Consider the following 27,604-nt stretch of genomic DNA (forward strand, 5'->3'; position numbering starts at 1 on the left):
GCCAAACAAATGCAAATTTTCAGGAATGACAATAAGACAGTCAGTATGTTTTGAATACCTGGTTACTCCCATGTGAGGCTTATGGGCACGCTCCTCTCAACTCAGCTGCAGAAACACACACTGAAAAACTGACACCACACCTCTAAAACCCTGCTGTAGGATCCATTTAAGCAAAACATTCTATCAATATCACAAAATGCATAATATAGTGTCATTATAATACTTGTGTGAGTGCTGTGAAATGGCAATAAAGATGCATTATTTTGTCTTATATTTTTTGCACAAATAATGGCAGATAACCCACTTGAACAGTGAATCACTGAAAATATTCAATTGTTTTGAAACAGGCTGAGAAGTAAAACAACATGAAACTTGCAGTTGGATTTACTTTCAAATTAAAAAAAACAATAACAATGCTATATCTAATGTACAAAAAACACATGATTCTTAGCACTGTGCATATTTCTAAAGTCAGACAATTATTTACACACATCATTTAAGGCTTTTGTCAGCATCAGCAAATGCGAGCAGTTTCCTATCACATGAGTTATCTTCACTGGCGTCCCTTTACAGTTTTTGGCAGTAATTGTGATGGATGCAGATTTAATTGCATGTTCAGTGGCCTTAGTGTGTCCACACACAAAACACCGACATCAGTCTTCATCACTGCTCCATGCATCCTGAAAGGCAGGGTCCACTGAAGACTGGCCAGCAGCACCCTGTGAGGAATCAAGATATTCCGCTAAGATTGGCTTCTTTGACTACATAGAACATATGCACACAAACCACAATCTTATATGGGCTTCCTGTAGTGGAGGAAATGTAACAAGAGTGCATGCTTGTCAAATGTGTTCATGACTGATGGTACCGGAGTTCAGCTGATAAATGTACCAACTAGTTCCACTGGAAAAATACTAGTATATTAATAGGCATTGCTTGAATGTGGAAGTAGCATTACAGAGCGGAGCAAAGTGAAATCAGTGGCAGTACATACTCAGGAACACTGAGATGTCATAATTACAATTCCTTAGATGACGCACACTCATCTGTGATCTAATTTCTGCCACAATAAGAAAATGATTAGATGTAGCAGTAATATAGTCCACATTCCACATTTTTTAAGTTGGTCCAAACTTCTTTTTTAAAATTTGAGAGCACATAGACATTGGATTTTGTTTCCCATTACTTACATTATAAGGGAATTCTTCAATAACCAATACAAAGTGGCGAAAAAATGAAAGACAGCAAATCAGTTTCAGTGTTCTTATGGACACCTGAAAATTCTGTTACGGCAGACTTGTGATCCTTTTTTGATGCAAGAAATTTTCCAAATATTCCTTCATCCAGTATTTTTTCCTGTTGTTATGGTGTGTACCTTATTTTCGCGACTCGTCTCTTCTTCCACATCCGAGACACGGAGGACAGGAACCCAAGCCAGAATGTTACAGTCTTTACCTCCACTGTACAGCTCCTACATACAAACAGAAACCCCATCACAAAGTGTGACAGAAAATAATCGTCACAGCAAAACCTTCACCTTTAAGATTTTCCAAAGACATCAGGAGGAAAACTAGTGTTAACTAGCATAACAGGAACCAAGAATAATGTAATTAATATGCTAAAAAAAACTGTCCACGCAAAGCAAGTGAACTCTTAGGAGACATTTTCTGTGCCATGAGACTGATTATAGCCATTACGTCAGACAAGAAGCATAAAAAAAATAGGTAAAACGTATTTTCAGAAGTACCAATCCTTTCCTGGAACTCTCCAGAGACAGCAGCCAAACTACATTCTTATGTGTCTTACACATTCAAAATCTGTGGCTGACACTGAATGCTGAAAATGCCTAATAAGAAGGGCGCGGACTGGACATCCCTCTGTGATGATTACGCCTAAGTTATGCAATAATTAAAGTGTTTTCAACACAAAAGGTTATGAATGACACCTAAATAAACATAAAAAAGTGAAGACAGATTCCTATCATATTAGGTTATTATTAAAGAACATTTATAGAATAGAATATACATATGCAAAGATAATTACAAACAAACTTATAACTGATTTCAGGAAACTGCTTTAATTAAAGCAAATATTACTGTTATTTCAAAATCTGGCTCATTGTGGGAATGGTACGTCCCTGGGGAAATTAGCAAAATAATAAAGTTAATGTATGTCTTAAAAATAATCTTAAGCTTTTTTCTCTACATTTAGGAATAATCTTATTTTAAAAAACTGTAAATTTATATCAGAATAATCAAACAAGTACAGGTAAGTAGTGCATACTGAAAACAGCCTAAAAATATGACAATGAACTCCATTTTGTCTTACAGATCGTGCCAAGTGGCAACCTGAAAGGAAAAATAAAACAGTCAAAGCAAAACGGCCACTTATGGCTGGCTCTACACGCGAGTCACTCTCCATAGACCCACATGCCCAATTTGAACTCATGAATAAGCATGTTTACAAAATGGTACAAAATGATACAGGTGATTAATTGTTAAATCACTCACCCGTTTAAATTCTATTGAAGTTATACATTATTAAGGGTTTGGCTGCTGTGAGTGATAGGTGGGCAGAGTAAAGCATTGTCAAGATGGCGATGGCTGCAGCTACCACACTAAGCTTCAAAACCACTCTTCAGGAAACCTATAGGTGATGTCACAGACGGTTCTTTAGCTGCATACAGTCAATGGATACTGCTTGTTATTGTATGTGTCATATGTATGTTACGTGTTCTACACTGACATTTAACTCAGACATTAACACTCTGAGACATTTCCTGTTATTTTGACATGCAAGTTGGAACAACCGCACTTGAGTGTATTGCTTTTATTCATCTTTAAATTTGTATGTTTATCCTATTATTTATATGGTAACTTTATTTCATAATGTGCATGTGTAAGACCTGTGAAGCTTGCAATGCTCACAACTCCATCCTTTAATTCTACATGACACCAGGCACCGGGAGAGTGTTAATGATGATAGTGAACTTAGACTGTCCTCACTGTCCTCATTCTAATAATGACAAGAAAAACGGGATAGCACCGCTTTTGTACAGTGAAAATTCAGCTGTGGCAAGCTAATTTAGTTATATAGCACATTTCATACGACTGACGTAGACTCAATGTGATTTCTGACAATAATATAGAGTCACAGTCAACATGTAGGCTCAGCAACAACTTGCGTCTCACAATAGGAACACCTGCTTTTGCATTTATAGCAGCAAATGTTGACTTTACCATGCTATCTATCAGGGGAAAATGGCTCATTTGAGACAGCCACGGCGATTGCAAATTTCTAATAGCTCTTACTCTACAGCTGATTAAATAAAAGGAAAAGACGGTAGACAGAGAAAGGCTGGCCTGAATTCTCTAAGCATACAGGAGACAAACCGGACTTGACTGGGAGAACAAGCAGAAATACATCGGCAAAATATAAACAAACTGCAGATGGATGGGTAAACTTTCACCACCGTGGGCATTGGTGCATCTTACCTGGTAGTCTGGATGAAACTCACAGCAGTCAACATTGTTATAGTGACCTCTGAGCATAGTGACCAGTTCTCCTGTGTGGAGGGCATACACTGCAACTGAGCTGCCGCACGGCACAAACACAAACTCTGGGCTGCAGCCACGTGACACTGTGAACTGTAGCCTTTTACGACTCTCGTTGCAGACCTTCCCATAATTTACCTGAAGGATATAACAGTGAAGAGACACAAGGTTCAGATGATGTGTGCATACAAGGTCAAATGTGAACTGCTTATTACACTCAACATGTGATGGGATGTTTCTTGGAAGAATGTGGAGCTTTGTCTTCCCACTGTGGACAAATTGTATCCATTTGTATTAGTTAAGACTCTTAAAAACTTTCTTTGCTACTTAGAAAAAAGAGAGCACAGGAGGTAAATGCAATTTTAAGGCTTCTAAAACAGAACCGAGGATATAAAGCATGATGCATTTTCAATGCATTCATATCTTCATCATTTCATACGTTGTAGCTCACTTTTCCAAGACGTCCAGAGTCCCTGAGATCAAGACAAGTACAAATAAGCAAGTTATGCCACCTTTAAAGTACACGATTACTAGGCTTAATGTTACTGTATTCCTTTCATGATTCCCTTATTTATACCAGAAATCCCCACTACATCAACATAATTCAAGTCTGACGTTTGCCCATCAGAAAAATTATCTGTCCTTTAAGTCACTAGTAGTCTTAGATTTGCTACAGCCTTGAGATGTAAAAATGCCTACCATGGCAACTGCAGCATGAAGCAGCAGAGCAGGAAAGGAGGACAGGAGGCTGTTAGAGAGCCCAGGGCAAAGGCATAGTTTCCCCTGGCGTTAGGGTGAGGTCCTATTTCTGTCGTGTGGGGTTTCTGTATCAAGTTGAACATGCAAATATTGCATGCAAATATTATTATTTTTTGTGTGAACCCAATGCTATGAAGTCAGTCAGGGACAAAGTACCTATTCAGGCTGTTTGTTGATCTGCTCTGATTTCTATTTTTCTATTCTTTTCTATTGCCGTGGCCCAAAGCAAAAGAGTCACATATTCATTCCTGAGATTCCTTTAAGTGCTATGATGTAAACAAAGTTTTCCAGTTCGGTTAACAGTGACTGATTATTGGTTGTTAGTTGTTCCTGTTTCACCTGTACACCTGATATCACAACTTAATTATTCCTGGCAGTATCACTCTTTGGGGTAACCCCCCCCCCCCCCCCCCCCCCCCCCCCCCCCCCCTTGCTTGATCCTTTCACAAGCACTGTTTGAGACAATACTGATGTTTAGACAAAAAAAGTATTGGCAGCTATGAGCGACAAAACTTTTTTTTTTTTACATGGAAATATGAAGACAAGTATACAAGATCCCCAGGTACAAAATAACATTTAACTCAATTTTTTGTGTATTTTGCTAAAAATTAAACGACAATTTTCAATTTTCTTTTATATTCACCACAAAATCAAGGCAGCCTCATTTAAATTTGGAATTGAGAAGGGTAGCAAACAGTAAAAATCCTGTTTAAAAACAGGTGTTATTTGGTTGTTGTTCTGCCCTGGTTAGAACTTGTGCAGCAGCATTCAGTACTGCCTGCAGATACTTCAAAGTTTTAAGGGAGCCCAGAGGAGAAAGCGTCATACAGACTAACTGTCATACAAGCTTGGACTAAAGCTCCAAGGATTCCAACTCTAGTAATCTATTTACACCAGTGGTCCATGTATGTTTCTGGGTATTTTGGATAACTGCAACTGTCCATAAGTGCTAGGAACTGCTTCCGAATTAATACTTTCTATAATAAAATCAAATCAGATAATCAGCACCAAATGGCAGATATGTTTAACCTTTTAGTCTTTTTTTTTAGTTATCTGCTGGGGCATACACATTTTCCCCCCGGTAGACACTGATTTCCAGCGTAACATCCTAGTTTATACTGACAAAAACAGTGAACAAGGAGTGTTGATATTGGGCATATTTTAAGCAGGTGGTCAAAACACGATGAGACATTTTGGGTATATATTCACTTGTTTCTTCTTCTTTCAGGAGTCTGTTTAGGAAAATGCAAATAAAACAGGTATGCTGCAACTGTTGTGTTCAAAGTGTTTATTTCGGTACGTTATGAGTGCTAAGCCTGGTAGAGTTTGAAATACACCTTACCAGTGTGTTTTCTCCGGTGGCACTATTCCATAGTCTCATTCTGTCATCAGTTCCAGTAGTGAGGAGGTAGAGGCCATCACCAGTGAAGCATAGGCCATTCACTCTGCCATTATGGGCTGTGTTTACTGGTTAGAGACAGGTAGGACACAACAACAGTGCATTTGTCATCTCTTTCCTCCATCACCGTAGAGGTTCTGCACTACTACTATTTTGCCTACCTAATGGCATCTATCCACCAAAAACATCTTCTTACTCTGTGGTTAAGGTGCTCTGTCTTCTATTATTATGCAGTATAATAACTGAGATGAACTGGTTTAATTCCAGTCTAATTTCCCTTTAGGCATCTGTCCCCTTGGCTTGAACACAGAGATGTCACGCAGAAACAGATACCGTATGTGCACAACGTTGACCTTTCCTCCAGAGACAAACTCTACACTGTACTAACCTGAAAAACCTGAAAGTTATTATACATTACAACTGAGAGGATTACAAAGTTACTGTGTTGCACAATTAAGTTTTAAATATATTCTCCGAAGTTATCAGGAAGGCTACTTCTCTGGACCTAGAGTAATGTGTGCCGCCACAATTATTCAGCTTGTATAATGAGGTATTTTAGGGTTTGCATGCACCTTAGCACCTATTGTTTGTACTGCCTATATCATGTCTAAGCAGCACCACTGTAAGTTAATTACCTTATAGTGGGGGGGTTAAAGGGACATGTTGGACAGTGACAGGTAGATTGATGTGGTACAGGAAGGCATTGAATTGTTACCCTGTTAATTACGCTCCACAGGGCTGCCAAATCTTGTCACAACGTCCTTCAATGTCTGTATTCCCATTTTCCCTTATCTAAACATAGGTTGTAAGATCTACTAAATGTCCTGCGCGCTCAAGATAAATGAGGAAAAGATGCTTGAAAAAAAGCAAAAATGGGGAGGTAACAGTACCTGCCTCAGAGGACGCTTTCGACTTGTCTCCATTGTGCTGGTCCAGAGTGAAGAGACTACCCGAAGCACGGCGCACATCCCATACTTTCACCTTGCTGTCTGCGCTTAGAGGGAGAAATTGCGGAATTATTTGTTTGTGTTTGATTACTACACTAACAAGTGCACAACAAGGTGCAAATTCAGACTGATGTGTTTCATATGCTGCACACAAGTGCGTGTAACCTAGTGTTTGTTTTAAAAGGTCAATTTTCTGTTGGGAATTAATATGTTGCTCCTAACAGAATATCATATACTGGTCTGTGTGCCTGTCTGTGCCAGTTGTTTTGAAAATCACTTACAGTCCAAAGGGACAGAAGCGCACAGATCCCAATGGGTTAATTAGCAGGTCTAATGTGGCATAAAACAGGTGGGCACTGTATCTACCATATGCTGCACTGACAGGGCTACTAGAGTGCCACAGTGCCTATCTAGTAGTGATGTGGCACCATTATCCTTGACTCGGGGTTGCAATGTGGCCAGATGGCTGGGAAGTGAGATGACAAGAACTGCTGGGACTCAACATGGTGGGGACTGGCCTGTACGTGGCATTATACTTTGATGTGACTGAGGACAAACTAAGTTACAGTTTCAGAGGCTGAATCTCCACAGGCAAGAAAGGCAGCAAATAGAGCTTACCTGGCACTGGCTAAGATGTGCTCGTATCTGGGTGACCACCGCACAGACAGGACCTCTCCTCTGTGACCTGCAATGGCAAATAAGCCATTGTTTATCACTTAGATATGTGTACATACATGTGTGTGTGTGTGTGTGAAGGAAAACAGCTGGCAAAGTAAAAGAATTCTAGTCCACTGACCATGAAGAACATGAATTCGTGAGCCGGACTTCAGGTCACACAGTTGGATTTTAGGGTTTTTGGTGCCAACTGTGAAAAGGCATAGAACCAGGGATAGTTAAGAGAGAGGACATGCAAGGAAGCCATTATTGTTGGTTTGAAACACTGAATAAACACAAAAATAACTTATAGATTATTGCTTTTACACTCAATAACACTGTTTCAATCCAACATTCCCCTTCATTAATATTATCAAAATTTAAGTTTATCTTAGTATACGTGTCAGTATAATCATTTACAATGACACAACTGTTGCTGAGATTGCCACCCTCAGAAAGGGAAAAAATGGAAAAACAGGTTTTCACAGATAAGGTGTGGTAATTATGAAAACTTACTGATTTGAACTTCTGATAAACATAAGCTGACACACCTGGTATGAAAACGTGGGAGGTGGGCAAGTTAGCTGGTAAAAATTTACCATACAAGGAATATGATGGGACCGCTGTTAAAATCTAAATAGCCCAAATTATGCTGAATTAATGAGTTAATTGTGCTTTTAAGGAACATTTCTTTCTAGATAAAGTAAAAGACTCTGAAAACGTTTGCTACCTGCTTGACACGTATCTGTAACACCTCTGTGAGGGAAGGACATGTTGAGAAAACAGGGAGTGATTGTTTCCGGCCTCGAAACGGGAGTGTGGAAGGGAGTGGTTTGTGAACGTGTGCACATTTAAGAGATGTACTTAGCAGGCATGAGTAACCTGTTGGTCCTGCTTGGAGGCACTGAAAGACCAAGATTCCTACGATGTTTCTTCCCAGAAATCTGTCCATTTGAAGCCAACTTTTGCCCTACTTCTGTCCCCTTCAGGGATATGTCACTTTAGAACTTGGGGGTAGAAGGCATGGGGTGGTGTCTGCAATGTGTTGAGGGAAAGCACGTAGCACAATGCTTGGGGAAATAACAGAAGACAGGATAACTAATGAGACTTTTGTCCTAAGTTCAATGCCTCTTAGCACACGATGAGAGAAATGTGAGTAGCAAACCCAGCTGGTTTGTTCTGCGTCGTTAAGATCAGCAAAAACTGTGACTGCCTTCACACCCACACCTGCAATGAGACTGTGCTTCCTGGCGATGGGGGACAGGTTGTGACTGTAGATGTTGCCCTCGAACTCAAACACTTCAGCAGGCTAAAGAATCACAATGCAAGAAAAAGAGAGGAAGATGAGCAGATCAGTTCAGATCAGGTCAGGTATGGCAGAAATTCAGTTATCTATGTAGTTTAGTTAAGGCTGGGTGTGTGTGTGTGTGTGTGTGTGTGTGTGTGTGTGTGTGTGTGTGTGTGTGTGTGTGTGTGTGTGTATATATATATATATATATATATATATATATATATATATGTATTTAACAGTGGTAGAAATTCATCAGAGTTCAAGGACAGAGACACAGTATGAATTAGATAAAAATAAAATGAGTAGTGAGGGAGGGCACAGCAGCTCAGAGCTCAGAAGCAGCTCACCTGAGCAGCAGTGGTGGTTACAATGCAAATTCTTCAGCAAACATAAAAAGCCTCTCTGTGCTCCATCTGTCAGTGTGTGCCAACACCAGAACGGACTTAGCCAATGGACATAGGCGCACGCGCGCACACACACGCACGCACGCACACACACACACACACACACACACACAGAGGATCCTCTGTTTGCATAAAAATGCCACACACAGACATACACTAAGTGCTCAACAATTCAAAACACACACAGTAATGTACAAATGCACAGTCACAACAAATAATTTATTAGGTACGAGTGTGTGTGTCTGTGTGGGAGACAGAGAAAGAAATACACAGAGTTAAGCAAATGAAAGGACGGTGGGTTCTTTTCTGTCCCTTCCCTGACCTTTAGAGGTAAGCGTGGTGCCAGTGTAACTCTAGCACAGCTCTGGGCCTGCCATATGGGACAATGTGGCATACAAAGGTAGAAAGCATGAAGCAGAAAATAAGAAAGAGGGGAAGAGATCGTGAAAAGAGCACAAGGAGAAAAAGTGTGGTGGAGCTTTTTATTAAAATTAGATCATGTTATGCACCGCTTGCTCTTGGTTCCACAATAAATTCTATCTTTAAGTTTATATTACAACACTGAGTATTTGTTGACATTGTCTCTAATTCAGTCTATACCATTTTACACACTGTAAATTTAATGTACCCATATAATATGGAATAACTTTGGCAAATAAGTCTGCAGGGGACAAGTCATACCTTTAATGTCTCAGTGTCCCAGACTTTCATGGTCTTGTCAAAGGAGCTGGAGACAAACATCCCTGTGTCGTAAGGATACCACTGGACTGTCTCTACACTGAATTTGTGAACATACCGACTTGACCTAGAAAAAATATGACAATGTCACACAGAGCAACAGCAGATAAAATCTGATATGACTGTTTAGACTGAGGCCACACTGCAACAAATTAGATACGCTCTTAATTAAGTGTTTCATATTAATGTTGACAAAGCCAGATTTAATCAGGGGAGAAAACGTATGATTCAAACCACTTTACTTTTATGTGCAATATATTATTACACCCTACAGTCAAGTCCGTGACAAGCTGAAAATGACATGCTCATCTAAAATCTCAATGGGATGCTACCCTCTAGTGGATGAAGTTAGTATATGGCGTAACATTTACCGGCCTACTGTGCAGACTGCCTTGCAGGTGTACTGTGGTTTCCCACTGTAGTTCTCCAGGTCATATATGGCGATTACTCCATCTGCACCTCCAGACAACATGCTAAATAATGGAAAATGTTAATTTCACATCGTGCCTTACTTTGTCATAGACATTTTAGTAATCCTATATAGCATTGTCTTTTTCAATGGTCTGTCAGTTTGGTTATTTCAATATAAAATGTAAGAATGGAGTAAACAGAATTGTCCTAAACAGTGTGGAGATTATAGGAAACAAACAAAGAAGCCTATCTGATCTGTTTGACAGACTAATTTTAAATTGAGCTGAAACTGTGCTCTCAGACAGCGATCACCCTCTGTATTAGATTAGGAGTGATCACCATGAATACTCATATTTCAAGCACAATCATATAAATAAATAGTCATATCATGGGGACTTTTTAAAGCTGTGAAATGTCTGATTTAAGTAAACTTCTTTACTTGCAGTTTCTGTTATGGTAGTACATTTACCACTGATACATCTGAGCCTTTCATAAAATTTGAAAAGTTTCTGTAGAAGAAGAGGCAAAGAAAATTAATTTTGTTATCTGTACACTACATAAAAACATGTTTAATGGTTCCCAGCTGTAAGCTACAGTTTCTGCATTGGTAATATCCCAATCATTGCTACAGTGTATTTTGTATTTATCACACATCCACAGGAAATAGTAATTTAGTAATTGAAAAAACTGTAATAAATGAAGCCTACAATAAGTGGACTTACTATTTGCCTTCGACTGCATCAATATCAACGGTATTAATGCCATTTCCATGGATTCGGTCCACATCTCTATCAGGATTCAACTTCAGACTGAGGACCCTTAGGCGATACAGAAGATGGAAGATTTGCATCACTGGGCTTCTTAAGTGATTCACATAAATATTTAATATCCATTATCCTGGAAAAATAACTCAAAGAAACCTTGAATGTTGTAAAAGAAAACTAATTAGATGCAGTTGCTAATCGCATAAGTAATACAATCAAGTTAATCTGGCCAACACTAGTCAGTCACGCGTCTTAGATATAAAATTTGGCTTAGTTTAAGGGAACAACTTAAAACTTGTGGCTATTCATCAAACAAATTTAGCAATCTTACACTCTTAAATTAATAAAATACAATGTGGATGACTATCTATACACTGCTTAATCCTCTGAAGGGTCACCGGAGCTCATCCCAGCTGACTTAGGGCAAATGCAGAGGACACCCTGGACAGGTCGCCAGTCTATTGCAGGTCCACATAGAGAAACAGACACTCAACCGTACTCACATTCACACCAACGTACAATTTAGAATCACCAATTAACCTCAGCATGTCTTTGGGTTGTGGAAGGAAGCCAGAGCACCCGGTGAGAACCCACACAGGCACAGGGAGAGCATGCAAACTTCACACAGAACGGTCCCAGGTCACAAACCTCACAGCTGGGTTCTAGCTGTGAAGTGACAGTGCTAACCATCTATCCACCGTGCAGCCTAATGTAAAAATGTAACTACCAATACTGAGGACAAATGTCTTTAAGTTAACAACACTGTGTGTTGGTAACATACAGGACCTAGATAAAATATTGATCCCCCTTGGATGCTTTCTCCTTTTATTGCTTTTTGACACTGAATCATGGTCAATTTAATCAGGCTTTTTTTGACAATTATAAAAACAAAAGGCTTGTATGTCAAAGTCAAAATAGATTTCTACAGAGTAATGTGAATTAATTAAAAATACTAAATGTTAAAAAAGTGACTGTATAGTATCATTCTCTTTAAAGAAACTCACTTAATTCAAAACAAGTCACAATTAGTGAAATGGAGATCATCTAAGTGCTGTGATTGCGTTTAAAAGGAAGGCAACTAGAAGAAAGTCCTTAGGTCTGATGAAATCAAAATTGAGATTTTCAGGCCATGAGACATTGTGTTTGGTGGACACAGTACACCGTACATCATCAAAAACACATCATCCCCACTATGATGCATGGGGATGGCAGCATCATAATGTTGGAATGCGTCTCTGCAGCAGGCCCTCAAGGGCATTTCCAGAATTTTCCCCCCAATCAATAAATTATTTCTATTCTACTATTCTATTCTATTGGTAGAGGGCAAACTGAATGCAGCAAAGTACAGGGAATTGTAGAAGACAACTTAATGCAAGCTACATGGGAAGTGTGACTTGGGAGAAAATTTATTTTCCATAAAGACAATGACCCAAAGCACACAGCCAAATGTACACACAAACAGCTTAAACAAGGCAAATGTTCTGAAGTGGCAAAGTGAAAGGCCAGACATTAAGCCAACTAAGAATTTGTGACTGGACTTGAAAAGGGCTGTTTACTCATGATTCCCCTGTTACAGGACAGTTTTACAAAGTAGAAGGGAGTAAAATTGCAGTATCCAGATGTCTAAGGGTGACTGAGACCAATCTACACAGATCTGATGCTGTAATTGCAGCCAACTACTAGACTAAATATTGGCTTGAAAGGAGTGAACATTTACACACTTGCTTAAATTGACCTTTTTTTAAAAAAAAATAAATAACTGACATTACTTTGTACAAATCTGTTTTCACTTTGAGATCAAACAGTTATTTTGGATTTTCTTGTCAAAAAAGCCAAACTATACTGAAAATGATTCAATACTGAAAAGCAATAAAAGAGGGAAACCAAAGAGGATTAATGGCTTTTATAGATACTGTACACAACCTTCATATATTAGTGGTATAATTTAAGGTGTACAGTTTAATGAATTAACCAACCACATTGCACACATGAAATAAATGCTTTTGTCATTTTCTGTTGATTATGAAACCGTTTTCTACGGTCACAAGATCTACAAGCACTCTCAGGACGCAACACTTTGTAAACAATACGCCCCCTGAAATTACTGACACTTGTATTGACATCCTCTCTCACCTTCTTGTTGACTCTGCACGTCTCAGTCGCAGAGGATCATCCAGACCAGCCTGTCTTGCTGTCAGAAACCCCAACATTGCCTCAGCCTGAATGGAGAGTGCTATAAATTTTGAAACAGAGCTAGTTTTTAACCTGTGCTAAAGTTAGCTAACCTAGCTCAAAGGCTAACATGTTACCTACAATGAAGTGCGTTTCTAATCCACACTAATTCTCTGCGCGTCCCACAAAGCATTACGTTGTACCTACGGTTCCATGACGTTTAAACGGACTTGTACAATCTAGTACGGCATACCTTTTTTGTTATTTAATGCTCATGTTGCAAAAAAAATCGGCTAGCTTCGTCACAACTCAAAACAATAAGTCGCCATGTTGGATTGTATTGCTCATTCTATTACGAGTTTGATGATTGGTTGGTCGAGAGCAAGCGTCCAATCACAAAACAGTTTGTTGATTCTCTTCCAGGCCCACTAACACTTGCATAAACAACTGACTCAGAGGACGGAGAGACAGCTGAGAGGGGACGAATAATATTCTCCAGAACCTTTGTGTTGTCTTGTGAAGATGAGCAGGTTTACTGGCCTTCTACGGCGTACTTTTGGAGTAGTACGAGAGCACGTCGGGACAGACCATCTGGGGAATAAATATTACTTCATCCCAGAGCAGAAGTCCTGGACAGGTAAATTAAGACTTGTGCTCACATTAGCCAGTCGTAATTTCGTTAACAATCCCCACAAATGCAGATAAGTGGAGATAATTTCAAAAGGCGGCTAATAAAACATATATTCCTTACTGTAACCCCTACAATATGTCTGAAGGCTGTGGTTGTATTCACTGCTATAAACTAAACTGCTCCTTAACGTGCATGTAACTGCTTTGAATGCTCTCGGGTTCAGAATTCTTGTCTATACATGCTGTTTATTCTGTATTTTGCATCAATGTGCCACTACACTGTTATTACAACATGCTACTATGGCTATGACTTCACCTTTCCCCTTGTAGTATTACAAAATTGCCACTAGATGGAGCATCAGTCTCAATAACAACATGCCATTCTGGACTTTTTAAATCAGCTTTCTTTGTCTGTGTTTAATGCAAGTCACTGCCAACTGCATTTAAGTTGTTTTGGGAGGCAGAGTGACAGCTCCACTGTTCCTGACATTCAAAGAGAAAAGATGAGTCCTTCACCGTTGCAGATGAAACGATTACTTGTCTGTGATGAGGATTTATAAGGAGGTCATATATCCCTACTGAGACATGGCAGTGCTACAGTAGGTACTGCTCAAGCCAAGCAGTAGAACTGTGTCAGGCTAATCCATGGTGGGATGCCAATGGTGTCCTTCACACTGTCTCTGACTTCGAAGGCCAAGGACGTGGTTGGGTTGTTGGCCTCGAACACTCAATAGCCAGGCTTACTGTGAGTCCCTCTCCAGTTGTCATGTCTTTCTAACGGCAAATGAAAGCATGTCGAGGACAGGAACATGGCAAGGTGTAGACCATGATGATGACTCACTTCAGCAAGGTGAAAGGAGGGTTGTTGGCAGTCTAGATCTAGTTTTTGAGGCCCTTTTAAATTTGAGCACCCTGTTTTTTTTCCTGTTTTTTTTTGTGAGGAGTTGTACATGGAGGAGATGCTGGTATAACTAACTGTCACTTTTACAAAACAGCAAGAAAAATACACTGATAATGTCTCATACCTATACATTGTCTTCTTTTTGTTGGAAATACAGCGATGCATTCAAGGTGCACAAGTTTTGTCTCTCGGAATTTAACTCAATCTAGGCTATAAATCTCACTTTCCACCTTGCTTTACCACCTTAAATCATGATCAGCAAGGATCCTACACAGACTATGGGCCACGGGTCAGGGAACACAGGTCAAAGAGCAAGACCTGTGCCTGCTTCAGACATGATACTGCTGGTTAACAGCCACAGACATTTGGCTTATTAATAACAAAGGTTTTTTTTTCCAGAATTATTGTTCCTGAGCAAAGTTCACTGGGTTCCCAAAGAATGTGTCCATTGATTCGACAGCAGGAATTTAGTTATCTTATCCCACCTACACATACTTGTGTTTGTCTCCCTCTCTTGGTACCATATAATGCAGGCTAGATAAAGTTTATCTTCCACTAGCATAGAATAAATGGATGTCAGACATAGAAAACAGTCAGCGGTACTTTCCTCAGCGGGCGAAACCAAGCGGTTTTGTTTGTTTCTTGTTGTTGTTTTTGTTTGGCTGAGGAGGGACCGACCTCTGGCAGGTTGCAAGCCAGCTTTCTCTCTGACTGAACTTGACTTTGTGCTTCACCTTTTCTCAGCAGTTTGTGGGTAAACTTGCACCCACCCCGTATTTATAATTCATTACAAGGCTGCTCCTCCACCGCTGGCTGTCAGACTATTCAAATGAGACATCACAGAAGCCCATTTTCTAGCACGCTACAGGCTACCGTATTCACTGTCCCATCACAATGACTGACACTGTAGAGACGCTAGCTGGCTTGTAGAAAAGCTGGTTAGGAACAAACACTGTCATGATTGCAAGACCGGCACATACACAGACTCATATATGCATTCGTAATAAACATACAAAAATATATGCCCCACACATTTTTCTGCCACTCAGCCCATCCAGCCTTGTGGAAATAAAGTAGATGCATTATTCAGTCCATATGTCTTGTTAAAGCGAGCTCTTTTTGATCTTAAACTGATAGTCCAAGCGTGGGCTCACGGCCTTAAGGCATGGACCGCAGGGCTTTCCACTGCAGCACATAAGTAGTGGTTGAAGTAGGTAAGGGAGCTCTCTCTCTGCCTCTCTGCCTACTTCTTCTATTCATTTGTCCATCCCTAGTGCTCAGTCCATCCCTCTCTACCTTTATCCATGCTTTGCTGCTTCCATTTTCTACCTCTCTCAATCTGTTAACTTCGAAAAACTGGGGCGTAAGCAATTCTGACAGCCAGGAGTAGGCAACATATTAGGATGTTAATGGTTGGCGAGACAGAAAAGGCAAAAAAGGAAACAACTTTTTGTTTTCTATGGATCCGTCTTTATCTGATTTCACCAACTTCTCTCCTTAGGTTGCCCTTTTTATTTGCATTCACATAGTCCTTCCTTCCCTTGCTCCTCCCCTTTATTGATGCCTCTGGATTTCCCTCCTTTGAAGTAATTCCAGTGAAGATTCTTATTCAAAACAGTGGAGTATTTCTGCAGTGGGGAGGGCTAGGCCCAGCAGAGAGCTTTCTAACCCCCTCTGCTTAAATGCTGCTCCTCATCAAAATGAAAAGGCTGGGTCTGAAGCACATGCCTTGAGAGAGGGAGAATCTCTGTCTTTACTAAAGGTCCAGCTTTGAAGGCCTGCCGTGTGCTGCGCCTGCCTCATAGAGAGAACTATGCTATAGGCATAGTGGAGGCCCAGTGATTGTTGTCTGTGGCAGGGCTACAAGAGAGCCACTGGCAATCTGGCCACTGGTCTTAGAAGGTCTTTGCCTTGGTGTTGTCTCCATAGAGCTGAATAGAGAATATATATTCTTCTCTCTTTCTGTGTGCGTCTGTCCCCGAGGCCCAGCTCTGCCTCACGCTGCATGGGGTGCCATGTCATGCTGCCCAGATGAAAGCGAAGCATTCTGTGGATGGGCTCATTCGTCTTCAGCAGTGGGCCTGCAGCTTTGACGCCTGCCTTCCCTCCCTTTATTTAGGAAGAGAGGCGCGCTGACATTATCGGCCGCTGCAGGCACATTTGAAAATAATTGCCTGTATGATTGCTATTTTTCTTACCTCTTTGAGGAGGTGTAGCCTTTGTCTTGGAATCAATGGCTGCTCAATACCGGACAGGGGAAAGGCAGTTTCCTTTCATGTCTCAGTGAAAAGGATGTATTTTTAGCGCTATTCATTTTAGCAGTGTGTGCCATGCAGTTTTAATCTATTGGTCCTCTCCACTGTGTGGAGAATGGAAGAGATTCAGAGGTTCTTCAGAGGTGCGCCACGCTGTTGCAGAGAAAAGACGCATTGACTTGTCGTCCTATCACTATCCCTCTCTTTTTGTCTATTATTTATTTGATTCCCCGGCTCTGTTCTATGAAGTGAAAAACTGAAAAGGCCTCAGTTCTGCTATTTCAGGTTGGGCGACTCTAGGGATCGAGGGAGGAAGTGTGTGTGCTTTTGCATTAGTGTGTTCATCTGTGATTGTGTACATGTGTTTGTATGGCAATGCAACTACACACTCAGTGTGTGCACGCGGGTATTTGTGTCTCGTTTGTATTTAAAAACGAAGAAAAAAATCTGCAATTGTGTGTTTTCTCTCCACTTCATGCCCTAACACACTTAACACAACAACAGATGGCTGTGTGTCATCAGAGCGTTGATTCAAGCCGCATATTTCCACAGAAAGAGTCACAGCGGAGAGCGACGAGGGTCCAAATGGCTGTTTATTTTGCCACAAGTCATCCCCAGGGTGTGATGAAGGAAGGTCTATCCTACAGTAGGACACCAAGTCAGTGTTTACCATAGAGCAGTTATGTCCAGGTCCGCTACAGTAAATCATGCTAATTGATCAGCAGCTTTGCAATGCATGGGGCTTAAATGAAGGTTGTTTAATCATTATAGGATTTAGCTCATCTTGCCGTGTATTGGTTGCCAACTGTGTATTTGTATGTGTATCTGGTGGTACATCATGGAGTGGCTTAACTACTTCATTAAAAAGGCATTTGAAAAGATAGATGCTGAAAATGAGAGATGGGCACATTCATTTTCAATGGCGGAGCATTTCAAATGTGCCTAGATCCAATATCTGTGGTTTAAGCATTTTGCAGTTCCATTAAACACTGCATATCTACACCAAGTACAAGTCTACACCCGTATCCATATACATTCAGCCTGAATATGAAATTTATTGCTTCTAGATCCTGCAGACTGATTTGTTGTGTGATGAACTACAGTGCAGAGGAGATGATGCCAACAGAAGGAAGACAGCAAATTAATCAAATCAATTTTTCGAGTTGGCCAAGATGCGATTCACGTCCAACACGCTCATGTCTCTGTTTGGTCAGATAGCCAGTGAGAGGTTCTGACACCTCGGGGCTCTTTGTTGGTCAGAAACGCAACCAGAAAGACTGACAGACAGGCCGACACACAAGCAGACATCTCCTGGAGCCTGCCGCTGCTTATTCAATTCAGAATATTTTAATAAAGCAGACAGGCAGAGAGAAATAAGGCAAGGAGTAAGGGAGAAAAGATAAGGCTGAGGGAGACTCGGGGAGGGTGGAGAAGATGGTGGGGTACAGAAAGTGAGTGACAAAGAACAAAGGGGATGCTGACATATGGGGTGAAATTATGGAGTGGGGGGGAATGGAGAGAGTAAAAATGAAAGGAAGGTTTCTGACAGAAAGAGGGTGAAATGAGTGGGTGGAACAGGCAGACAGATAGAGGAGGAGAGAGAAGGTGGAGATAGGTTAATGGAGAGAGAGAGTGCGGTGGGGGACTTAAGGTGCAGTGGAGGGAAAAAGAAGGGGGTTGGATGGGAGTGATGGAGGTGAATAGAATAGGGTGGACAGCTCGGTGTATGGACATCACACGCGAGGGCCTCAAAGGAGCTGCTGAGGAAGGAAGGGGGTCCACACCGCTCGGCAGCCTCACAAAGGATGCTGACTTCCTGGCTCAACACGGCCCCTTTTCTCTAACCCACTGGGCAGGGAGGAGACTTGAAAAGGATGGGTAGTCTTAGGCAGAGTGGGCTAAAGTATCTCCTCCACCCTTAAGTACGCCTGCATTTAGTTAAAAGTAACACACAGGGGAAATCAAAGTATTCTCTTCAGCATGTTATTACTTCTATATGAATTATTCTCCTCTGTTCTGCCGTGAGTCGCTCAAACCTCAGTGGGATTGACAGCAACAGGGACAAACAGAATGAGGGCTGAATCAAACCGAACAGCAGCAGCAGCAGCAGCAGCAGCAGCAGGCCTACTTTACACCTAAGCTTCTCCTCTCTCCAGCACTGATGCAAAACAACGACTGGCCTTTTTCTTATAAACCTCATCCCGCATCACTAGGCTCTGGGCTAATGGGTAACCATGGTTACAGGCCTCACACATCCCCTCCATTTTTTTTTCCAGGCAAAGAGATTGGAAGGAGGGAGACAGAGAGGGGGAGAGGGTGTCCACACCGGTACTTGGTTGCCCTTGTATCGCTGATGCTTATCGGATCACTCCATCTTCATAAAGCTGTCCGTTACGATAAACGTATTGGTCTCCCCCCATCCTTCTCCAGCACACAGCTCAGCTAGAGAGGAATAAACTAGACTCAATCCAGGCTGACGGCTGTTTCTGGACGGCTTTTTTGTTCCACCACTGTGCCAGGGCCTAAAACTCGCTGCTTCACCTAGCACAATCATGAAGGCTGAGAAAGCTGCTCTCTCTCTTGAGACGGAGTGCTGCTGAATGACATGCTGCTGCTTTTGTCTACATCGCAATCTGTTCAGAGATGAGCGAGCATGCTGTGTCTTAGGCTAGACATCATGGTTCGGAGCATGAGATGTGGTTCACCGGTTGGGGTCACATGTACAGAGCTCATTCTGTCTGAATTTTAAGGACTCTCCTTACCCCGGATGGTGTTGATGGAAGTGTGTTCCACTGACACCTGCATCTGTAATGACAAACACAGCGCAGGAGAAAAGCACATGGCGAAAGAGACAGCGCAAGTTGCCAGGAATGACATTGTAGAGGTGAAAAACCTCTCAGGTCGCCCTCAGCAGTACTCACCTGGGAGCTGATGTGTGAAGCTGGGGGTTTTGTGTGCGCGTGAGTGTGTGTGCTGAAGCAGGTGATGGAGTTTAGCGGGGTGTGTTCAGGGTTCAAAGAGCAGCCCTCGGAGCGCATCATGTCTTATTTTAACGAATGGGAAGGATTTGAAGTGCGGCTGCCACAGCAACCCCTCACCCATCCTGCTTCGCTGTCTCCTCCCTTCCTTCCTTTCCTTTCCTCTCCCCTCCCCCCGGGTTCCACAGCTAGGGCTCACAGATGAGTCGCGCTCAGACAGGTGAGATGGCTCATGAATATTTATGCAGTGGGAATTCATTCCTCCTGCCTCTGGCCCCTCCCCCTCTCCAATGCAGTGCTGCGTTTGTCCTTCACGGTAAGAGGCAGCGTCCTCGCTCCTGTCCCTCAGGTTAATCTGCCTGCTCTCTAGCCAGTTGTGTGTGTGTGTGTGTGTGTGTGTGTGTGTGTGTGCATGTGTGTGTGTCTGGTAAGTAGGTTTCCCCTAGTGAGTGATGAGAAGGCAGACCTGTCACAAGGGGGCCCGCTGAGATCGAGAGCTCCTAACACCCTTCATACTTCTCTCTCTCTCTCTCTCTCTCTCTCTCTCTCTCTCTCTCTCTCTCTCTCGCTCCCTCTCTCTCTCTCTCTCTCTCTCTCTCTCTCTCTCTCTCTCTCTCGCTCCCTCTCTCTCTCTCTCTCTCAAGGTGGGGAAGAAGGAGCATCTGAACTGTGAATCAGAAAGATATCTTAGCTCGATGACTGTGTGTGTCAGGAATCCTAAAGTGAAGACCATATGAAGTTAACACTGAGACTGTAGTTGATCATCAGAAAAATTAAGCAGACCGTGATTGATGAAAACACAAAACACTTACTGATTAAATATTCCATTGAATTTTCACCCATTTTATATAATTGGAAACTGAATACTTTAGGATTTTACAAATTTTAAAAGCACAAAGAAAGCAACTTTGTAAAATGTTGGCACAAATTTATGATTTCAAGGCACATAAGTACAACTGACTGATTTGCCTTGAATTTTAACACGTCGAATTGGATCCTTGTGACAGGCATTTTTCATTATTTGTATTCTGTTTCGGTTTGAGATTTGAACATCTGTAGTATTTACCAGTACCAGCTTTTAAATGTCATGCTTTTATTGAGTTTTTTGGTTTTATATCTTTGCATAATATTACTGTGGATTTGAGTAATCAGATTTTAAGACATTACATGGGAGTCTGACAACTTCTAACAGGCTTTTGTCATTTTTTTTTTGTCATTTTAAGGAATGAATTGTTAATCAGTTAAATAGGTAAAGGGTCTATAGATGCTTGGATGCTTGTTTGTCCATATGGTTTTTGTGTTTTAGCTCTATTAGGTTGCTTGCTGATTTGAAAAATAACAAAGACTAAGCTACAAGAATGAAGTATCTTTAGATTAATTTGTAATTAACATAATTGTTAGTTGCAGGCAGCTCCTCGAGGTAAGAAATCATTATGCAAAAAATGTGCCAGGCCAACCAATTCTGTTATGCTACATTATGTGAAGTGTAGGCCTATATGAAATAACTGCATTCTTAATAAACTCAATTCTAATATGGCTGATTCTTTTATCAGCTCGTGTTAAGGTAATACCATTTTTACGAGAATTTCTGTATTTCCTTTGTGCTTTTGTTGTAAAAGCAGTATAGCCTGGACTGGAAGTGTTTGTCATAGTCATCCCAGATCTGAGATTACCAAGAGAGTGAAATTCACCCCAATCAGACAGACAAGCCTCCCCTCCAGTGTGTATGTGGTGGGAGGATCAGTCATGTTTCATAAATATATGTACATACTGTATTTGTTATTCAAATCCAAGGATAAAAGCCATGGTGGAAGGGGTTTAGTCATGCTGCAAAAGCAACAAGACAGGAGAAGAGCCATGTTGGAGTGTGACAGAGAGAAGAGGGGGAGATGCAACGTAGCAGAGAGAGATAGAGACAGAAGAAGTAGGTGCCTCTCTTTATGCTTATTAGCTAGGCATTAGCTGTAGCTAAGCACATTGCTTGTGGGGACTGTAATATAATTGTACCATTTTAGTCTGCTGCCACCCACACCCAATGCAAATATGGATATGATCTGTTTATAATTAGCATACCTGTTAAATGTATTTGATAGTATTGCCTAGAGAACACAGCCTTTTGTTTGCTGGCAGTTATTTTTGTTGTGCTACCGCGGGGGTTTTCTAGGAAACCGTTTCTCCGAAGACATTTTAAGGCGTGCATGTAAACAAAATGCAAGGATCATATGATGTGTTTTACACAAATTGCTGGGCCAGCTTTGCAGATAAGGCGAGAGAATGCGGTGTTTTGTCAGACCTGGATATCACAAAAATAAAGCTGCAGAGCTGGAGCCTGTGAGGCCCTATAGTGACAATCTAGTGGGAACCAAAGCAGAACCAAAGCAATACTAGCCTAATTAGCTGACCTGATTACTATATAGGCTGGATAAAGTATGGAAAGGAGTCATCCTCGTAAGACATAATTACAGAACAGCACGTGCATGAAGAATGCTTTTTTCATTATTGAAATTAGTTTAAAAGCCAACAAATAAATTTTAGTTAAAGAGACACAAGTGAAGTGACTACACAGCTCACACCTAGCCACTTTTTCAGAGTGCCATCATTTATCCATCCCAGCGCCATACCTATCTGTTATGGCTGAAGTAAACATTAAGGCCATCAGTCTGCAGTGTGCATGGAGGTGGTTGCCTCCATTTGTCCATGTCCAGTCAGCTGCGGAGAAACTGTGATGGAATCCTGACAGATTGTCTGTGTTTTGGAGCGTGTTGTTTTCCTTGCCCATCCATTTCTCTCCTTCTAGCCATGTTTGCCATGCATCATCACTCTCTCTCCCTCTCTCCATCTCTCTCTCCTTGCTTCTACCTCCTCCTTCCGTGCCTCATCATTTCTCAGTGGGATGGAAGCGATGGATAGACATCCGGCTACCTGCGAGGACAAACTATGGAAACACAGCACTTGTTATTAGTCAACACTGTAGGACCACACAAAGACCCAACACAACTGGGTGTTTTTAATTCTCTCATTCTCTCTTATTGTGTCTGTATCTCCCTCCATTGCTCCCCCTCCTGCCTTCGTCTCCATGTCATTGTGTGCCAGCCAAACTTGTCTAATCAGCAGATTTGACCAAAATAATTGGCGGTGGCCTTGCTGCTAGCGAGCGTCGTGCTGTATACAGATAGGGAAAGGAGCACTTAATATTCCACGCAGCTCGTGCCTCTCCCGTTCTCTGTGATATCTGACCTCTTTTGTCTCCTGCTCGGCTTGATGTTGATTTTGGAGGGCATTGTTAGCCAGAGCACTGTGATTGGAAGAGGTTGTCAGTGAGGGGGGCTGTGGTTGGTTGGGTTAAAGGGAGGCTGATTTGCATAAAGGCTTAGCCCAGATTTGGAGCCACTCAGCGAGATCTGAGGAGAAGGGCCCGAGGGCCACGAGGTAATCATCCATGGCCTGTCACAGCACTGTCATCCCTCTGTGTATTTGTGTGTCTGTTCGTCTGTCTGTATCTCTGTGTCTGTGTGCGCAGGAGACAGAGAGCATTGTGTCTGCACCTCTTTGTGTTTGTTTGTGTTCATTCGCATTTTGTATGCATCATTGTTGAGCATCTCTATCTCACTCTTGCTTCCTCTTGCTGTTTTATTTTTTTTTCCCAGGAAGGCTTGTCCGTGCCAAGCGGATGGTAGTGGCAGCCAATCCTACAGAATATGAATATATGGAAGGCAACATTCCGATGGAGTGGGATGGTAAGTCTGGACTGCAGCATCACTGTTACATACTTAAACTATCACTAACATGGATAAATGACAATGTTAACAAAAGAGCTATCCAGCAGAGTACACAAAGTGCTGCACAAATAAAATGGAATGACAAATCCGTGGCTGCATCTTTTGGGGCCTAGGCTAATCCATTCTTTTTTTCATACTGCATGATGGGATGGGGGTTGGGAAAAGTGTATTCATGAGTTTATCAAAGATGCCTTCTGCTGGTGTTATACAACCGTACCATAAAATAGTGTTTCAAATTTCTTACAACTGGATACAAACTGTTCCCTCTGTCTCAGACTGGCTTTATCCACCTTAAACCTCTCATCCTGCTTCGCCCCATCCCTCATGCATTTTCATCAGGATGCAAATAAGAAAGGGATAAAAGAGGCCCGGAATCCCTGTGCTAGCTGGAGGAAGAGTTGCAAAATCTCTCTCTCTCTCTCTCTCTCTCTCTCTGTTTCTGGCTCCCTTTAACCTGCTCTGCTGTGCAGCCAGCTCAGCCAAAATAGAGCTTCTTAAAAAGAAAAAAAAAGATGACAGACAGACACAGTTCCGCTCAGGAGGAAAAAGAAGGACAGAGGTATTGATGAAGAATGACAGTGTGTACTTTCAAATTCAAAGATCAGAGCAGTTCCACACTTTCTCTGCTGAGACACAGCACTCAATGGCCCTTCTCTGCCTAGACTAAAGCAGTATTAATGTTTTGAGTTTATCGTGTGTATAGCTGTGTGTGTTTTCCCTATAGTTTGCTAAGTGAAATGAAACTAAACAAACTTAAAAAAAAAGCCTGGATACATTCCCCCAGCTAGCTCGGCTACTCAGTAGTCACACTGAGCTACTGTAGTGCCTTAAAACTCAGTGATGTTATAGCTGCAGCCTTTAAATGTGACTGCAGGTTTTGTTTGTGCAGCGTATGTTTGTGTGGGTGTTCTCACTCTTCTTTTTTCCCCCCTCTCTCTTCCTCCTGCAGCTTGGATCCGAGGCAGACGGAAGGAGCCCCCCTCCGTTGAGGTACGTCTCCCCCAGCTTCCCCGCTGCGCTGATGGTTGGACTCTGGGGGACTGGTTACAAGGGAGGGAAAAGAGAAAAGAAGCAAAGATGGAAAGGAAAGGCTTTGATTTGTTTTATCTTACAGTTTCGAACTGAATCCAGGAACTTTGGGGGACAGGTGTTAAAATAAACAGCAGCTCAAGTGCATTGATGGCGAGACTGAGAGTAAAAACAGCCTCTGAACAAGCGGCTCACTGACACCATGTCCTAGTTTACTTTCTTTTTTCCAGCAGAAGCCTGCATCTCGGCTTTTTGTGTTTTATTTCTGGCAGTCTCGAAGATGGGAATGGTGAAGGAGTGCAGTTTTTCCCCCTGTGTACCTCTCACTGGGTTTATTGCTCTTTAAATGTGAGAATGCTGGAAATTATTTGGCCTGTGAAATGTGGGTCTATAGGAAATCCCTTGGAAGGCCAGTACCCAGGCACTCTTTCTATCTCTCTGTCCTCTCTCCCTGCCAGTAGCCAATGCCATCCCCTGCTTCCATTGCCAGAACATTCTCTTCCAATTTTCTGCCTTGCGTCTGCCCAATAGCTGCCATCGACAGCTGGACAGTGTTGATGTGGCCAAGGCTTCACTCCCAGCACATTACCCTACCCCTTGTCACGCTCCCTCTCTTCCTGGTCCAAGCCGACATAAATTGATTGGATTAAATCCTGTCATTAACAGGCTGGAAAAGCAGCTCAGTATGTTTGTCTCCCTCCCCAAAGCAGGGCTTTTTGGCCATGGCTCTCCCCTCTCTTTTCCAGTCCTTCAGTTTTGCCAGCACACAACAGCATTATGCCCAGTCCTCCCTTCTTTTTTGGCTCCTAGCGCCGGGGCGAGGCTAACATCACTGGACACTAGCAGTGGCTCAAGTGGGTAACTATTCCACCAGTGGACAGTGTTCAGTTTGTAATTGTTTCCACGAGTTGGAATGGTTGTTTATTTTGTGAATGCCTCCTGTCATGTTAGCTTACCAATTCCTTCCAAGTGCTACATTATTAACCAGGGTTTATTGGACCAATATAGGTTAACTGAACACGCTTGTTGTTTTTCTAGTGAATGCCCTACTTCATACTCGACAGATACACACATTTGTTCCTGGAAGCTCCCCATTTCAACTTCATTTCTCTTCCACTTTCGAGTCAGGAGCAGCTGATGCTCTAAGACACAACAGAGGTAGTTGATTAAGGAGTGGAAATTAGAACTGCTTCAGTTTTGCAAGACGGTTTGTCAGTTCCAGCGAGTAATCTTGTGGTCGCACTCCGTTTTCACAAATCTTCAGGAAACTGCCACCTCCACATTTCCAACACCACAGGGTGTTGGAAGATCAGATGATGACGAGTGGGGTTGGACAATATGACAATAGATTTGTCAAGTATAACAGATTTTGCTATACAGTGTGATGCTGAGGTAGTTGTGGCTTTAAAATAACTTGGCAGCCATCATGGGTAGTGTTGGAAAAATGACAAGCAGGGCTGCCTCAAAAGATTTTTTAAAAATGTTACATCTATGTCAAATGAGATTCATCTGGTGTTAAATATATAGAATTTAAAACAAGTTTGGTCAACATCTATCAATGTAATTATAAAAGACTGTTAGAGATTTTTCCATATCATCCACACTCAATGCCCACTGTCTATCTGTAGCATCACAAGAATACATTTAATATCAGTTATCTATAGGCATTTAGTTCCCCTATATATCCAGTATATAAACAGATACCTTTTTTGTATGTGGCTGTGAACAATTGGTTCACGTCCCACGTTTATTAAAAAAAATAATAAATGGATTGTGATCTTCAGCTCTTTCTTATGGATTGTCACTAAGTACCATCAAACTTTCAGCAATCACTGCTAGCTACCGTAGGTAGGAAATAGGTAGGAAGCTTGTTAAGTTTTAATTAGGTAATCCATCCAGAAGCCCTGACATTTATCTGGGTCTAGGTCATGTAAATTGATTAATTATAGTACTATGAATTGTTGTTACATATAGCTGGGAAGTACTGACAAAAGTATATGAATTCACTTACTTAATGATTATAGGCCATACCGTCCCTGTGGGTCTTCCATCATTCTGTGACAGTGAAAAAGGTCTCAGATTGCATTCCATGCGCTATTATAACGGTCTTTGAAAGTCTTACATTTCATTTGGCGATGAGTGCAGAAACCCTGAATAAGTATTTGTGCATTTCATAGGAGTTGCTGAAGAATGAGTCACAAAGGGAGGTGATCAAGCTGAAGGCCAAGGAAGTAGAGGAGAAAGATCTGGCTCTACAGGCTAAGGAGTACGAGGAAGGTCTTGTGGCAACTCCTGCAAGGACTGTGGCTAAGGGTCATGCAGCTTCCACCAGCTTCGGCAAGCAGGAAATCAGCGAGGACCCAACCAGCACTGCAAACACGTTTCAGCCTGGCTCCTGGATGCCCACTTCCAAGAAATAGACTGAGACACCCACATAGACTGAGACTGCTGTACACTGTAATACAATCCAGAAGCAAGGCCCTGCAATAAAAACTGCGTTTGTGAAACCGATATTCACTTTTAGTTGAGATTTAATCTCCTTTCAGTATAATGCAATCCAGGTCAACAACCCCATAAACTATGACCTCAGAAATAACCAGAGTTTAATCAACTTGTCTCTCGTCTTCACAGAGGAAGTGTTTATTTCAAGGCAGTTTTATTGGACTGCATTACATTATAAATGGGTTCCTTCTTTCCTTGTCTCTCTGTGTGTATTGTATATACGCAAGACAATATCCATCACACCTTGAAGCTGACTTTAAGTGATGACAATAACTACATTCAGCTGAAAGGTATGTGAATAAAGAAATGGTTGTGTTTCAGTGGTGTATGGAATACAACACAAATGTTTTAGAAATACTGTAAGAAATTTTATAAAATGTAATAAAATGTAATTGTAGTTGTATAACAAAGTGTTAATGTTTCTGTTTACCATGCAG

At 41.6% G+C, this 27,604-nt stretch overlaps 2 protein-coding genes across 2 annotated transcripts; one reads left to right on the forward strand and one right to left on the reverse strand.

The window, feature by feature from the left end:
• Nucleotides 1–254: 254 nt before the first annotated feature.
• Nucleotides 255–13,428, reverse strand: ercc8 (excision repair cross-complementation group 8). Its single transcript, XM_035943283.2, has 12 exons — nt 13,055–13,428; nt 10,880–10,975; nt 10,118–10,219; nt 9,690–9,813; nt 8,541–8,622; nt 7,456–7,524; nt 7,278–7,344; nt 6,603–6,706; nt 5,656–5,780; nt 3,495–3,692; nt 1,376–1,471; nt 255–719 (listed from the first exon to the last, which is right to left on the reverse strand). The coding sequence occupies exons 1-12, from the start codon at nt 13,129–13,131 to the stop codon at nt 654–656; spliced, it is 1,206 nt and encodes a 401-aa protein (XP_035799176.2). The 5' UTR covers nt 13,132–13,428; the 3' UTR covers nt 255–653.
• Nucleotides 13,429–13,510: 82 nt separating this feature from the next.
• Nucleotides 13,511–27,577, forward strand: ndufaf2 (NADH:ubiquinone oxidoreductase complex assembly factor 2). Its single transcript, XM_023299107.3, has 4 exons — nt 13,511–13,730; nt 23,505–23,594; nt 24,586–24,626; nt 26,843–27,577. Exons 1-4 carry the CDS (start codon nt 13,616–13,618, stop codon nt 27,083–27,085), a joined length of 489 nt encoding a protein of 162 aa, XP_023154875.1. The 5' UTR covers nt 13,511–13,615; the 3' UTR covers nt 27,086–27,577.
• Nucleotides 27,578–27,604: the final 27 nt, after the last annotated feature.

Source organism: Amphiprion ocellaris, chromosome 6 (genome assembly GCF_022539595.1).
Source record: "Amphiprion ocellaris isolate individual 3 ecotype Okinawa chromosome 6, ASM2253959v1, whole genome shotgun sequence".
Lineage (NCBI taxonomy): Eukaryota > Metazoa > Chordata > Actinopteri > Pomacentridae > Amphiprion > Amphiprion ocellaris.

Excerpts from the sequence above, each read along its gene's own strand:
- ercc8 (XM_035943283.2), bottom strand. The coding sequence starts at position 13,131 with ATGTTGGGGTTTCTGACAGCAAGACAGGCTGGTCTGGATGATCCTCTG. Across the intron at positions 8,623-9,689 it reads GGGACACTGAGACATTAAAG|CCTGCTGAAGTGTTTGAGTT; the intron begins GTATGACTTGTC and ends GTGATTCTTTAG. Across the intron at positions 3,693-5,655 it reads CCACCGGAGAAAACACACTG|GTAAATTATGGGAAGGTCTG; the intron begins GTAAGGTGTATT and ends TATATCCTTCAG.
- ndufaf2 (XM_023299107.3), top strand. The coding sequence starts at position 13,616 with ATGAGCAGGTTTACTGGCCTTCTACGGCGTACTTTTGGAGTAGTACGA. Across the intron at positions 13,731-23,504 it reads AGAGCAGAAGTCCTGGACAG|GAAGGCTTGTCCGTGCCAAG; the intron begins GTAAATTAAGAC and ends TTTTTTTCCCAG. Across the intron at positions 24,627-26,842 it reads AGGAGCCCCCCTCCGTTGAG|GAGTTGCTGAAGAATGAGTC; the intron begins GTACGTCTCCCC and ends TGCATTTCATAG.